The sequence below is a fragment of the Canis lupus genome, chromosome X (genome assembly GCF_003254725.2).
Source record: "Canis lupus dingo isolate Sandy chromosome X, ASM325472v2, whole genome shotgun sequence".
Classification (NCBI taxonomy): Eukaryota; Metazoa; Chordata; class Mammalia; order Carnivora; family Canidae; genus Canis; species Canis lupus.
This window is the reverse complement of record NC_064281.1, coordinates 92,494,447-92,510,057: the sequence shown is the minus strand read 5'-3', so window position 1 is coordinate 92,510,057 and position 15,611 is coordinate 92,494,447. Positions and strand designations below refer to the sequence as shown.

At 43.7% G+C, this 15,611-nt stretch overlaps 1 protein-coding gene and 1 non-coding gene across 10 annotated transcripts in view; one reads left to right on the top strand and one right to left on the bottom strand.

Moving 5' to 3' along the window:
* LOC125752085 (homeobox protein Wariai-like) overlaps nucleotides 1-13,450 on the top strand; it is a 41,059-nt gene extending 27,609 nt beyond the window's left edge. For 7 of the 9 annotated variants that reach the window (XM_049107909.1, XM_049107904.1, XM_049107905.1 and 4 more), the window contains 3 exons: nucleotides 1,649-2,481; nucleotides 9,126-9,171; nucleotides 13,194-13,450. In XM_049107909.1, coding sequence (XP_048963866.1) covers nucleotides 1,715-2,481; nucleotides 9,126-9,171; nucleotides 13,194-13,310 — 930 coding nt within the window. In that variant the 5' untranslated portion in view covers nucleotides 1,649-1,714 and the 3' untranslated portion in view covers nucleotides 13,311-13,450. Of the gene's footprint in view, nucleotides 1-1,101; nucleotides 2,482-9,125; nucleotides 9,172-12,052; nucleotides 12,192-13,193 lie in introns of those variants that run through there. The other 2 variants (XR_003129485.3, XM_025431218.3) reach the window with 2 other exon arrangements.
* Nucleotides 13,451-14,705: 1,255 nt separating this feature from the next.
* Nucleotides 14,706-14,812, bottom strand: LOC112649581 (U6 spliceosomal RNA). The gene has a single exon (XR_003129642.1). It is a non-coding gene; the product is annotated as a U6 spliceosomal RNA (small nuclear RNA).
* Between the last annotated feature and the right edge of the window lie 799 nt (nucleotides 14,813-15,611).

Sequence of the window (15,611 nt, the reverse complement as noted above, 5' to 3'; positions counted from 1 at the left end):
GCCAAAGGGAGACACTCAACCACTGAGCCACCCGGGTGCCCCAAATAAAATCTTTTTTTCTTTTTAAAAATCTTTTATTTTAAAGATTTTATTTACTTATTCATGAGAGACTCTGAGAGAGAGATAGAGAGGCAGAGACACAGGCAGAGGGAGAAGCAGGCTCCATGCAGGGAGCCTGATACGGGACTCGATTCCAGGGCTTCGGAATCACGCCCTGGGCTGAAGGCAGCTCTAAACCGGTGAGCCACGAGGGCTGCCCTCAATTTAATTCTTAGACTAGCTAGAAGACTTTGAAAGCTAGCGGGCAAAATTTTTCCTTCCCTGCACCGTCCTGCATCTCTTTTATTTGACAATAAGTAGAATTTTATTTTTTCCTGTTCAAAAGATCAGGTTGATAATTTTCGGAATGGAAGTGGAGAGGAGGGAGGGGTAGAGGGAGCTGTAGGGGGAAAGGTCGAAATTCACCTGGGTTCATTGCCCGAGCCCAGCACAGGAACCAGCTGAGGTTGTATCGGGGACCACAGATGCTGGAATGGAACGCTACAGAAGATACATAATCTGTGGTGTGCAGCGCTAGTAAAATGCAACAGTTTTTGGGTGCACTAAGCACTGGGGGGTTTACACTTACACTCTGGTGTGGTTTCATCACTTAAAATCTGGAGTACTTGAACTTTTTCAAGGGGCACCTCGGATTTTGTGGAGTGTATCTTACCCAGAAAGCTCTGCAAACCCAGCTCCAGGATCCCACCCTGGGTACCCTTGGGAACATAGTGGGGTGTGCTTTCTGTATCCTTGCAGAAACTCAGTTAACGATTTTAACTTTATTACTAGACTGTGGTGTGCACCGCCTGCCAAACATAAAGGGCTGAACCGTGAGCCTTTCTCCAAACTTTTCCAAAAGAGCTCGGTAGATAGTGTGAAGTCTATAGCCCTCATCTCTTCCCGCAAACCCCTACCCCAGCCATTGCCCCCAGATCAGTTTTTTTTTATAAATTTTTATTTATTTATGATAGTCAGAGAGAGAGAGAGAGGCAGAGACATAGGCAGAGGGAGAAGCAGGCTCCATGCACCGGGAGCCCGATGTGGGATTCGATCCTGGGTCTCCAGGATCGCGCCCTGGGCCAAAGGCAGGCGCCAAACCGCTGCGCCACCCAGGGATCGCCCCCCCAGATCAGTTTGAATCCAGTATAGCCTCTTCCACAGAATATGCACTCTGGTCAAGTGGGGCGTGGCAAACTGAACTGTAAATCAGATCCTCCCCTTCTCCACACAGCCAAGCCCCCCACCAGCCCCCACCTTTCCCATCATGCCTCTATTTTTTGGCCACACCCCAGCCACTTGCATGCGTAAGCAAGCCCCACCCACTGCAATTGGCGGGAAAAGGACAGCCAGTAGCAATCGTCTAAGGGGGTGTGCGTGGGGGTAGAACTTGCCGCAAACCCCCTGGCGCCAAAGAGGAGGAACTTCCGCCTCAGACTGCACCTCTGTTCTCAACCACAGAGGGTTTGTGGAAGCGCTGGTCTTCCACAGCGCCACAGCCATGGATCCTCTGCCCAGAGGCAGTTACTATGACCCGGGTGACTACTATGACCCCAGCAACTACTGGCTGGGAATGAATCAAGTGCAAGTAAGATGTGAATCTGTGCAGGGTTCAGCACCAGAAGCTGAAGGCAGCCACATCGATGAAGGAAATCCAGGCCTTGTGGACAAATTCATGTACCACGGCGATGGCAGCAACCTCGAAGGGGACATCAACCTGGAAGGTGCCATCAACTTCTTCCACGGCGATATGAACCTAGACATCAACTTCGAAGACAACTTCAACCTCGAAGACAACTTCAACCTCGAAGACAACTTCAACCTCGAAGACGACTTCAACCTCGAAGACGACTTCAACCTCGAAGACAACTTCAACCTCGAAGGCGACATCAACCGCGAAGGCAACTTCAGCCTCGAAGGCGACATCAACCGCGAGGGCGACATCAACCTCGAAGGCGACATCAATCCCGAAGGCGACTTCAACCTCGAAGGCGACATCAACCCCGAAGGCGACTTCAACCTCGAAAGCGACATCAACCGCGAAGGCGACATCAACCTCGAAGGCGACTTCAACCGCGAAGGCCACTTCAACCTCGAAGGCGACATCAACCTCGAAGGCGACTTCAACCGCCAAGGCCACTTCAACCTCGAAGGCGACTTCAACCACGAAGGCCACTTCAACCTCGAAGGCGACATCAACTGCGAAGGTGACTTCAACCGCGAGGGCATCGTGAACCATGAAGGTGAAGGGATCCACGAGGTCGGCGGTGGCGTCCAGGAGCTGGGGCAGCTGGCACCTGAAGAGCTACCCCAGGCGGTGGCTGCTAGGGCTCCCCAGCCCCGAAGGAGACGGCGAGCCCAGCGCAATAAGTTCACACAGGTGCAGGTTCAGGAGCTGGAAAGTGCCTTCCAGCACACTCAATATCCAGATGTGCTCACAAGGTAAGAGGCTTGTTCCAGGAGGTGCCCAGTTCTCCCGGGACCGTGGGCTCATTTCTAGGTGTCTTTGGTTCTCCCCCCACCCCTCAGCCTCCTTCTTTCCTGTCGAAACCAAAAGGGCCAAGGGTTGAGGGAAGGAGAATGCCTTCTGTGCATCAAGAGAAATATTTTTATACAGTAATTACGTGAAACAAGTCTGGACACTGTGGTGGGTAGTCTTTTTGTTTTTGTTTTTTAAATTGTGGTAGAGGCACCGGGGCTGGCTCAGTTGAGAGAGCCCGGACTCTTGATCGTTGGCGGTGGTCATGAGTTGGAGCAGGGATTACTTAAATGAGCTTTAAAAAAAAAAAAAACTTGTGGTAAAATAGGGGCGCCTGGTTGGCTCGGCTAGAGGAGCGTGTAGCTCTTGATCTGCGGTGTGGGGCGGGGGTCGTGAGTTTGAGCCTCACTTGTCTGTAGAGATTCTTTAAATAAATAAACGTAAAGGGACAGCCGGGGTGGCTCAGCGGTTTAGCGCCGCCTTCGGCCCAGGGAGTGATCCCGGGGTCCTGAGATCGCGTCCTGCATTGAGCTCCCTGCATGGAGCCTGCTTCTCCCTCTGCCTGTGTCTCTGCCTCTCTCTCAGTCTGAGTCTCTCATGAATAAATAAATAAAATCTTTAAAAAAATAAACAAACGTAAAAAACTTTAAAAATGTGTCATAGCGACACCTGGGTGGCTCCATGGTTGAGCGTCTGTCTGCCTTACGCTGGGGCGTGATCCCGGTTCGGGGACCAAGTCCCACGGGAACCTGCTTCTCCCTCTGCCCATGTCTCTGCCTCTCTCTCTGTGTCTTTTTTTCTAAAAAAAGAAATTTTGTGGTAAACTATGGTGCCTGACTGGCTCAGTCAGAGGAGGGTGCAGCTCTTGATCTATGGGGTCATGAGTTTGAGCCCCATTTGGGTATAGAGATTACTTAAATAAATAAACTTAAAGACTTTAGGGGCATCTGGGTGGCTCAGATGGTTAAGCGGCTGCCTTGCGGGGGTGGGGGCTGGGATAGAGCACTGAGCTGGCTTGCAGGGCATTCTGCTCAGCAGGGAGCCTGCTTCTCCCTCTCCCTCTGCCTGCCCCTCTCCGGTGCTCTATCAAATAAATAAATAAATAAATAAATAAATAAATAAATAAATAAATAAATAAATAAATGACGGACACCTGAGTAGCTCAGCAGTTGGGCATCTGCCTTTGGCTCAGAGCGTGATCCTGCAGCTCCGGATCAAGTCCGATGTTGGGCTCCCTGGAGCCTGCTTCTCCCTCTGCCTGTGTCTCTCGTGAATAAATAAATAAAATCTTAAAAAGAAAACCCAAATATTTATTCACGAGAGACACAGAGAGTAGAGAGAGAGAGGGAGAAGCAGCCTCTGTGCAGGGAGCCCGACGCGGGACCCGATCCCAGGCCTCCAGGATCAGGCCCTGGAGGCCACATTAAATTTTTTTTTTTTTATGATAGTCACAGAGAGAGAGAGAGAGAGAGAGGCAGAGACACAGGCAGAGGGAGAAGCAGGCTCCATGCACCGGGAGCCCGATGTGGGATTCTATCCCGGGTCTCTAGGATCGCGCCCTGGGCCAAAGGCAGGCGCCAAACCGCTGTGTGGAGGCCACATTAAACCGCTGAGCCACCCCGCTGCCCAAAATAAAATCTTTAAAAAAATAAAAAGACTTAAAAAAAAAAACAAGTAAAATAGGGGTGCCTGCCTGGCTCAGCCAGAGGAACGTGCAGCTCTTGGTCTTGGAGTTGTGAGTTTGAGCCCTACCTTTGGCTTAGAGATTATATATATTTTTTATTTTTATTTATTTATGATAGTCACAGAGAGAGAGAGAGACAGAGATAGAGACACAGGCAGAGGGAGAAGCAGGCTCCATGCACCAGGAGCCCGACATGGGATTCGATCCCGGGTCTCCAGGATCGTGCCCTGGGCCAAAGGCAGGCGCCAAACCACTGCGCCACCCAGGGATCCCTGGCTTAGAGATTATTAAAAAAAAAGTTTTAAAAACAATAAATTGTGGTAAAATATAAAGATTAAATTTGTGATCTTAACCATTTTTAAGTGTACAGTTCAGTAGTATTAATTACATTTATATTTTTGTACAACTAATCTCCAGAACTCCTTTCACCTTGCAAAACTGAAAGGATTACACAGTGAACAACTCACTATTCCCCCATTTCCCCCTGCCCCTGGCAGTCGCCTTTTTTACTATGTGTTTTAATAAATTTGACTATTGTAAGTGCCTCATTTAAGTAATTTAAGAATTACACAGTGCTTTTCTTTTTATGCCTGGTATATTTCACTTAGTATGATGTCCCCAGGGTTCATCCATGACGTAGCATGTCTCAGAATTTCCTTCCTTTTTAGGGCTGAGTAATTTTCCATTGTTTGTAAATACCATATTTTGTTTATTCATTTATTATTGGGCACTTCAGTTTGGTTATTGTGAATAATACTGCTATGAACTTGGGTGTGCTAATTGCAGTTAGAGTCACTGTTTTCAATTATTTTGGGTATATACCCAGAAGTGGAGTTACTGGATCATATGGTAATCCTGTTTTTAATTTTTTGTGTAGCTGTTCTACTGTGTTCCATAGTGGCTGCACCATTTTGCATTCTAACTAGCAGTCCACAAGGATTTATTTTAATTTCTTCAAGTTCTTGTTAACACTTGTTATTTGCTTTTTCTTTTTTCTTTTTTTGTGTTTGTGAGAGAGAGTGTGGGTGCACAGTGGGAGAGGCAGAGGGAGGGAGAGAGAATCTTAAGCAGGCTTCACAGTCTCCAGGAGCCTGATGCGTGCCTCCAGCTCCTGACCCTGAGATCATGACCTGAGCCAAAATCAACAGTTGGAATGCTAAACTGACTGAGCCATGCAGGCACCCCAACACTTGATATTTTCTGGCTGTTTTAATGTTTTATTCTTAAGTTTTCTCTAGATCCAAGGTGGGGCTTGAACTCACAACCCGGAGATCAAGAGTTGCACGCTTGGGGTGCCTGAGTGGCTGGGATGCTGAGTGTGGAACCTACTTAAGATTTTCTCTCTTGGGACGCCTGGGTGGCTCAGTGGTTGGGCGACTGCCTTTGGCTCAGTGCGTGATCCAGGATTCCCTGCATCGGGCTCCTTGCATGGAGCCTGCTTCTTCTCCCTCTGCCTGTGTCTCTGCCTCTCTTCCTGTGTCTCTCATGAATAAATAAATAAAATCTTTTAAAAAAGAAAAAGATTTTCTCTCTCCCTCTCCCTTTCCCCTTCCCCCTGCTGGTGCTCTCTCCCGGAAAAAAAAAAAAAAAGTTTCATGCCCCACTGACTGAGCCAGTGAGGTGCCCGTTTTTTGTTAGCCATCTCAAAGGATGTGAAAAGTGGTATCTCATTATGGTTTTGATTTGCATTTTTCTTTTTTGAAAGATTTTATTTATTTATTTGTTTATTTATTCATGAGAGACAAAGTGAGAGAGAGAGAGAGAGGCAGAGACACAGGCAGAGGGAGAAGCAGGCTCCATGCAGGGAGCCTAATGTGGGACTTGATCCCAGGTCTCCAGGATCACACCCAGGGCTGAAAGCAGGCACTAAACCACTGAGCCACTCGGGCTGCCCTGTTGAGCATCTTTTAATATGCATATTCAAGTCTGACCCATTTTATTCTTTATTAAGACTAATTTATTAATTTTTTCCTGATTTATCTATTTTGGTAAAATACATTTAACATAAAATGTAATGTCTTTACCATTTTAAAGTGTACAGTTGGGTAGTATAAAGTACTTCTTATCATGCAACTATGACCACCATCTATTTCCAGAAATCTTTTTATATTGCAAACCTGAAACTATTACCATTACATAGTGACACCCATTCCCACCTCACCCCTCAGTCCTGGGTAGCCACCATTCTACTTTCTGGCTATGATTTTGACTACACTAAGCACCTCATATTAGTTGAATTAGGCAGTATTTGCCTTTTTGTCACTGGTTTATTTTACATGGCCTACAGTCTTTTAATTTTTTATAAGCCTTTTGGTTTTTTATTGAAGTATAATTAACATACACTGTTGTATTAGTTTCAAGTGTACAACATAATGATTCGACAATTTTATACGTTACTCAGTGCTCACCCTGATAAGTGTAGTCACCATCTATCACCATAGAACGTTATTCCAGTATTATTGACTATATTCCCTATGTTGTATTTTCATTTCCATGACTTATTTATTTTATAGCTGGAATTTTTTTGTTTTTATAATATTTTATTTATTTGAGAGAGTAAGTGAGAGAGAGCAAACACCAGCAGGGGCAGAGGAAGAGGAAGAAAGAGAAGCAGACTCCCCTGCTGATCAGGGAGCCCGACGTGGGGCTCTATCTCAGGACCCTGTCATCATAACCTGAGCCGAAGGCAGATACTCAACCAACTGAGCCACCCAGGCACCCGTGTATCATCTTTAAAAAAAAAAAATTAGGGGCCCTGGGTAGCTCAATCACTTGAGCTTCCAACAAGCCCCACATCAGGCTCTGCACTCAGCATGGAGTTTGCTTGTCCCTCTCCCCACCCCCTCCTCTCTCAAATAAATAAAATACTAATTTTTTTATTTATTTGAGTATAGTTGCCAAACAATATTACATTAGTTTCAAATATACCACATAGGGGCAGCCCCAGTGGCTCAGAGGTTTAGCACCGCCTTCAGCACAAGGTGTGATCCTGGAGACCGGGATCGAGTCCCACATCGGGCTCCCTGCATGGAGCCTGCTTCTCCCTCTGCCTGTGTCTCTGCCTCTCTCTCTCTCTCTCTCTCTCTCTCTCTGTGTCTCTCATGAATAAATAAAAAAAATCTTTTTTAAAAAAACAACAAATATACCACATAGTAAATCAACTTCTCTATATGTTGTGCTATGTGCACTACAGGTATAGCTACCATCTGTCATCATATGATCCTATTGCAATATCATTGACTACATTCTCTGAGCTGTGTCTTTAGTTCCTGTGATTTATTTATTTCATAGCTGGAAGTCTGTATCTTCTCCCCTTCACCTATTTTGGCCATCCTCCTATTCCCCAAGCATACAGTCTTTAATGTTCTTCTGTGTGGAAGCATATGCTACAATTTCCTTCCTTGTTAAGACTGAATAATATTCCATTGCATGTGTATACCATATTTTATTTACCCATTTTTCATTATTGAGCACTTGGGTTGCTCCTTTTGGCTATTATGATTATACTTCTATGACCATACGTGTGAAAATATCTTCCCAAGACCCTGTTTTTAATTCTTTTCAGTATATACTCAGAAATGGAATTGTTGGATCATATGGCAATTCTGTGTTTAATTTTGAGCAACTATTCTACTGTTTTCCTTAGCAGCTATACTATTTTATATTCCTACCAACAGTGCACAAGGGCTTTAATTTCTCTACATCCTCACCAACACTTGTTATTTTCTGTTTTTTTGATAGTACTCATTCTAATAGTATGAGGTGGTATTAGTGTGGTTTTGATATGCACGTTCATTACTGATGTTGAGCGTCTTTCACACCCATTTGTATATAATCTTTGGAGAAACATCTATCCGAGTCCTTTGCCTATTTTTTAATCTGGATGATGTTTATTTATTGAGTTGTAGTCCTTAATATACACTGGATATTAATTCCTTATCAGATATATGATTTGCAAATATTTTTTCCCATTGCATGGGTTGCCTTTTCACTCTATTGATTTTGTACTTTGATCTACAAAAGTTTTTGATTTTGATGTAGTTTAATTTATACATTTTTTCAGTTATTGTCTGTGTTGGTGGCTTTTTGTAAATAAAATTTTATTGAAATAAGGGTAAGGAGAATAAGGTACTCTTGCAACCTTAGATCCTTTCATTTAAAATCTCGAGGATGTTAGATCCTTTCATTTAAAATCTCGAGGGGGGAGGTACCTGGCTGGCTCGGTCCAAAGAGCATGTGATTACTGATCTTGGGGTTTTGAGTTCAAGCCTTCAAGCCCCACATAGGGCATAGAGCCTACTTTAAAAATAAATAAATAAATAAATAAATAAATAAATAAATAAATAAATAAAATTTAGAGGGAGGGGCACCATGTTGGTCATAGAGCTTACTTAAAAAAATAAATAATAATAATAATAAATAAGTAAAATTGTGATAATTTGTTCATCATAGATTTTTTGCATTAATTATTATTTTTTAAATAGTGCTTTAAAATTGTTTATCTTGAGTACCGAGTTGTTGATGACACCTTAAATTTTGAGGGGAAACTATCTATAAAGCAAGGCTGGAGCTGAGAATGACAGAAAAGTTTACTTGAAGGGGGTCTTTTTTTGTAAGATTTTATTTATTTATTAGACACAGAGTGAGAGAGAGCATGAGCACACATGAGTGGGGGGAGGGGCAGAGAGAGAAGCAGACTCCCCGCTGAGCAGGGAGCCTGCCGAGGGACTTGATTCCAGGATCCTGGGATCATGACCTGAGCCGTAGGCAGACGCTTAACCGACTGAGCCACCCAGGCACCCTTGGTGGGGGGGGTTGAGGGGGGAGGGTACATATTTTTAAACAAGCATAAAATGTATATGGATACATTTCCTTTTATCCACAACTCCAAATACTGAACATTTGTGTTTTTTTTCTCCTCAGACAGGAACTTGCAAGACGCATGGATGTGACTGAAATCAGAGTGCAGGTCAGTAAACCTAGATGGCAGGGCAGCCAATTCTAAAACTGGCTTTAGGACTTGGGCACTTTTGTCCTAGACATTCTCAAGTTGGTGTGTTTCAGTTGTCTTTTTTAACATTGGCAAATAAGTTGACTGTAGGGGGTCTTTGTGGGTAGAAAATGGGATATATGAACTCTAGCTTATGGATATTTCCCATTACCAGAGGGAACATGATTTCTTTTTTTCTCTCTTTTTTTAAAGATTTTATTTATTTATTCATGAGACACACAGAGAGAGGCAGAAACATAGGCAGAGGGAGAAGCAGGCTCCCCATAGGGAGCCTGATGTGGGACTTGATCCCAGGACCCTGGGATCATGACCTGAGCCACAGGCAGATGCTCAACCACTGAGCCACCCAGGTGCCCCAGAATATGATTTCTTAAAGGAAAATAAGAAATGAGTTGCTTCTCCTATTCTGTATACAAAATTAAGTATATATATGTGTGTATCTATATAGCAAGCATATAGATAGGTATATCCATATACCTATATAGTACATATATATATGTATATGTGTGTTTTCAGTAAAGTTTAGCTCCTTCTAACATCTTCTTTAGAGTCATATTGTGTGGAGTCATATTGGGGCTGAGGCTGGCTGTAGAAATTTTCAAATTAATGCACAGAGGAGCAAGTTACGAGAGGATTCCGTTGTACTATATTAAAGCCAAACATAACTTCTTAGCTAAGTGGGTGGATTCCAAACAGTGGGGTGAGGGAGAAATGTATCCTCAGAACACACTATATAAGTAACTAAAGTCTGTTTATTGGTGCTGAAACTGATGAGGTGAGACAGCTTCAAAGTCCGAGTACCTGGAGTACCTGGTCGTCCTGCTATTATGTTTAAGTGTTTGATAAAGCAGTGTGGAATGGCAGCTCTACGGTTTAATTTTCTGGAATACTTTGATGTATCAACCTGAAAACACTGCTAGAACAGTCCTGTTATGGTGAGAATGGGGAGAGAGTTTGCAAGCTTTGGAAATTTGTCTAAAGAATAAAACAAAAAAATTAAAATAAAAAAAAAGAATGAAACAAGCAAAAAAAAAATCCAATATCGAATGATTATTAATTGACCTAAGAAGGGCAAAAAAGGTTAGAGAAGAATTACATATAGCTAAAATAGGCCTTATAGATGCTACACAAATTCAGTGTTACAAATCTGCTAAATGTATAAGTGAATATTCTCTTGAGGATTTCTAACATTTAAGGATTTTTTTTTTCATTTTGGTGATACTATTTTAAAGAATTGAGTTTTGTGGGATTTGTTTAAGGTTTAGGTGTCCCTTATTTTGGAGTAGATTCACAGTGCTAATTTTAAATACTTTTATTCCCTCGGGCATTGTTGACTAATTTGTGGGTCATGGGATAAAAAGGTGACCCCCCAAAACCCATTTAAGTTATTTCAAAGTGATATTTGCCCAAAAAAGAAAGGAAAGGAAATCAGGATGGATGTATTGGCTTTGCTACAGAGTGCATGTGAGTTGCTACAGGGGTGCCTGGCTGGCTCAGTTGGAGGAGCGTGCAACTCTTGATTTCAGGGTCGTGGGTTTGAGCCCCACACTGGGCTTAGCGATTACTAAAAAAAAATAAAAATATATTTTAAGAAGGGGAGTTGCTGCTCTGGTGGTGGGAATATCTGAAAAGCAGCCCAACAAAGCTGACCGTTGAGTAATGGCATCCCAACCCCAGAGACTGGGGCCCCAGGCTTAGCTCAGATTGGAAAAACTGGAAAGAGGTTGGGAGCACTTGTTCAGGCTGATAAGGCATGTGCAGAGGAAAAGAAAAATGCAAGGTTTGGTGACTAGCTTTTTCTCCTTTCTGGGTTTATATAGTGCTCTCTCCACGGCATTCTGAAAGGAACATAAGCCACAAGAAATAAATCAGGGAGAAAACTAAGTGTTCTCATATATTTCCAAACCATACAGCGTGAATTTTCCCCAAGATACTTAATACATGATTTTCCTCCTTTGTTTTGCAAATAGAACTGTTGTGTGAAACCAATATTGAGGGTACGGCCCATACGACAGCTAGCTATGGGCTTTACTTACCTGATGTCTATGGAGATCTGACCACTGATACACTTGGATTCCCCCCCCCCCCCGCCCATGAGCTCTATTACACTGCCCTTGTCAAAGTTCTGTATTCATGCTGCAGAAATACCACTAATATTTTTTTTAAGATTTTATTTATTTATTCATAAGAGACAGAGAGACAGAGAGACAGAGAGAGAGAGGCAGAGACATAGGCAGAGGGAGAAGCAGGCTCCATGCAGGGAGCCCGATGTAGGACCTGATCCCGGGACTCCAGGATTGCGCCCCGGGCTGAAGGGAGGCACCCAACTACTGAGCCACCCAGGTGTCCCAATACCACCAATCTTAAAGTAGGAGAGCAAATGTGAGGCCTCAGAGAGAGAAAGCCCTTTGTGTCACTTAAAATGTGCAGTTTGGAAACTTCTGAAACGATTTAAATATAATGTTAACCACATCAACTAGGATACCAAGATGGTAAGGCAGCTCGGGTGGCTCAGTGGCTTAGCGCCACCTTCAGTCCTGGGTGTGGTCCTGGAGACCCGGGATCGAGTCCTATGTCAGGCTCCCTGCATGGAATGGAGCCTGCTTCTCCTTCTGCCTGGGTCTGTGCTTCTCTCTCTCTCTCTCTCTCTGTGTCTCTCATGAATAAATAAGTAAAATCTTTTTTTAAAAAAGAAGATGGTAAAGTGTGACAGTTTTGTTTCTGTGTTTGTTTGCAAAAGTAGTTGGCAGATATGTAGAAAGGAGCCATTTTATGACCCCTTACCCTCACTATTGTTGACTATCTTCCTAAAATGCCTGTTCCACCTTCTTGCCGGAAGAATAAGGGATGGGATTGGGACCTCCTGGTTGAGTAGCAACGCCTAGGATAACCTGCCCTGCTGGACAACAGCGGCTCCTCCAGGATCCTGGAACTGTAGCCAGAGCAGAGTGAGCTGACCTGGTCCTGAGCCCAGGAAGGTTTGTAGGGTGGGGCAGGTTGGAGCATGCCAAATTGACAACAGCGACAATGGTGTGTCTCTTTCCCTTAAACTTCTGGGTGGCCAAAGCTCAGTGAGCTTCAGTGCGCTCAGTGAGCATTTTAGTTAATTTGGGTCAAGTTGGTCTCCACTTTCCTTAACACTGCAGGCTAAAATCAAGGGAATGTTCATGGCTTCAGCAGCTCTCATGTCCCAGCTAGACAAGCACAAACTCCACGGGACCCCTTGACTAGGCCTTCCTTGCCAGACTACTTTTTAACTCTCAAGAGGTTTCATAGGACAAATGATCTTTTAGACATCCTTAAAGGAAATCTGTCTAAAAACCCAATGCATTTCCTCCTGTTAATTATTTACTTCATCCTGATGATAGGCTTTTCAAGTAGGGAGCCATTCCCCTCAATATGTCTTTAAATAGGGCCCTTAAAGGAAATCTGTCTAAAAACCCAATGCATTTCCTCCTGTTAATTATTTACTTCATCCTGATGATAGGCTTTTCAAGTAGGGAGCCATTCCCCTCAATATGTCTTTAAATAGGGCCCTCTATTTGCAATGCCCAGATTGTCCCCAAAACAAGGTGACATTCTCTCCAGTGAGGAGGGGCAGAAGCTAACTGGAGAGCTAATGATCAGCTGTCAGGATACAGACCTTTCTTTGTCCTGTTACCAGGCATTGGATCAACAGCAAGGACCCAGTGCAACTCATAAGCTAGACCTGCATGCAATACCTGAAAAAAATTTGAATATTAAAATTAGGAGAAGAGAGACAAAGCAATAAGCGTATTCCAGAACCTGGCACGTAGCTGGTGCTCACTGAGGACGAGCTAAAGGGAGGGGATGTGGTGTTAGCTTTCCTGAGTAAACAGCTTCTCTTGGTGCTGCACGAAAAATCTCGAAGGCATATACGGTTGCATGTAGGGTTTTTTTCTGTTATGACTTTGAGTGTTCGATATGCTAAATTTTGCTAATTTTCTCTCTGCTTGTAGGTTTGGTTTAAGAACAGGAGAGCCAAGTATAAGAGAGATGAGAGGGCATCAAAGCTCAGAAACACACCACCTACCAACCTGAACCACCTTTTCATCCTCATGTTGGATGGGCCCTAGAATGCCATCCTTGTTCAGAAACCAGTTTGGAGATGGGTTCTTTTGGTGTCACTGACACTTGGGCCAACTATGCTGCCCCTTCCACCCATATCTCCTCTAATAGTTTGTTGCGTTGTCAATAAAGAAGTGAATTCACCATGCATTTGTCTTTGTGTACCAAATGGGGGCAAATAGGGTATGTACGTAAATTGTTAAGGAAATGCCATCGAAACAGAATGACAAGGAGGCTTCCTTTTATGTGGCGACATCCCTGAATCACTATATAGGCCCTGCATGTCACAGAAGCTCCCCAAGTACCCATGATAAGCTTGCACTGACCCATATATTTTCTCTTCCATCCCTCACCCCATTTTCATCCCCACCTTGCCCCTTCAGGACCACAAATAGGTGCAAGATGAGGTGTGATGAGTCCTAGTGAAAGAATAGTGTTGTTTCGGGAAAGGAGCTCCCCTCATGCTGACATGTTCAAGTTGAACACTGGAATCTAGGGAAAACCTAAGAGGCTACCCAGGGATTTATGGGAGGGTGGCCACCAAACATTCATCCAGTATGTTTCAAATTCTGTTAACTACCTATCCTTTTTGTGGAGGAGATTGAGGAATAGAAGCCATTCTGGCAGGGACACCTGGGTGGCTCAGCGGTTGAGTGTCTGCCTTCGTCCCAAGGCGTGATCCTGGAGTCCCAGGATCGAGTCCCACATTGTGCTCCCTGCATAGAGCCTGCTTCTTTCTCTGCCTATGTCTCTGCCTCTCTTTCTGTGTATGTTTCTCATGAATAAATAAATAAAACCTTTAAAAAATAATAATAATAAAAAGAAAAATAAGAGATTCCATCAAGGCCAGAAAGAGGCTCTTCTCCCTTTTCTTTCTCCCACCCCCACCAGCCTAGGAAAGAAGCATGTTATCAATTTTTCCCCAGCTGAGAAGCTGACTATCATACCTTCAAAAGTATTTTGTCACCTTCCACATCCTTGAGAGGACCCTGATTCCTGTTGTTAAACACTGAAAAGGGACCTATTGGTTTACTACTGTTCAAAGCAAGAGGGGGATCCCTGGGTGGCTCAGCGCCACCTTCAGCCCAGGGTGTGATCCTGGAGTCCTGGGATCGAGTCTCGCATCGGGGTCCCTGCGTGGAGCCTGCTTCTCCCTCTGCCTGTGTCTCTTCTCTCTCTCTTTCTCTCTCTCTCTCTGTCTCTCATGAATAAATAAATAAAATCTTAAAAAAACAACAACAAAGCATGAGTAAGGAGATGGTCTCCAGAGCAGTATTCTAGAATAATAACTTCTGAAGAAACAGTCATACCTTTGCTTTGTTCATGCTGTCTTCTTGGTGTGAAACTGCCAAGTGTAGGAAAAAAAATGAAGGGTTGGTGAAGAGGCCAGGCCCATTTTTTTTTAAAATAAGGAATGCTTCACGAATTTGCATGTCATCCACCTGCAGGAGCCATGCTAATCATATCTGTATTGTTCCAATTTTAGTATACATGCTACTGAAGCGAGTACAGGCCCACTTTTTAAAAAGCATACTTCTCAGTTCAACCTTTGGTTTTAAGGACTCTTTAGCAATGTGAGGCTCCTTTAATGGAGTTCTGTGTTAAAAGTGATCAGTTGTGAGGGGCACCTGGATGGCTCAGTGGTTGAGCATCTGCCTTTGGCTCAGGGCATGATCCCGGGGTCTTGGGATCGAGTCCCACATCAGGACCCCTGCAGGGAGCCTGCTTCTCCCTCTGCCTGTCTCTGTGTCTCTCATGAATAAATAAATAAAATCTTTTAAAAACAAACAAAAAAAGGAGGATGTTATTGTTACCCAGAGACACTTTAAACTAACTGAGCCATCCAGGCATCCCCCAAAGAGAATTTCTCTTAATGTACATTTCAAATATCCCAGAGGCATAGACAAGAATTAATTATTATAATATAAGGAAATAACTTTGATTTATTAAAAAAAATCTTTAGAAACTGGCTACCAATGAGGCGCCTGGCTGGTTTAGTCGGTGGAGCAGGCAACTCTTGATCTTGGGGTTTTAAGTTTGAGCCCCAGGTCGGGTGCAGAGATTACTTAAAAATAAAATCTTAAAAAAAATCTTAAAAAAAGGAAAAAGAAACTAGCTACCAACAACTTCATTGACCTGAGATAGGTTGTCTTTGTAGATGTTAGTTTTTTAAGATATTTTATTATTTTTTTTTAAATTTTTAATTTATTTATGATAGTCACAGGGAGAGAGAGAAAGGCAGAGACACAGGCAGAGGGAGAAGCAGGCTCCATGCACCGGGAGCCCGACGTGGGATTCGATCCCGGGTC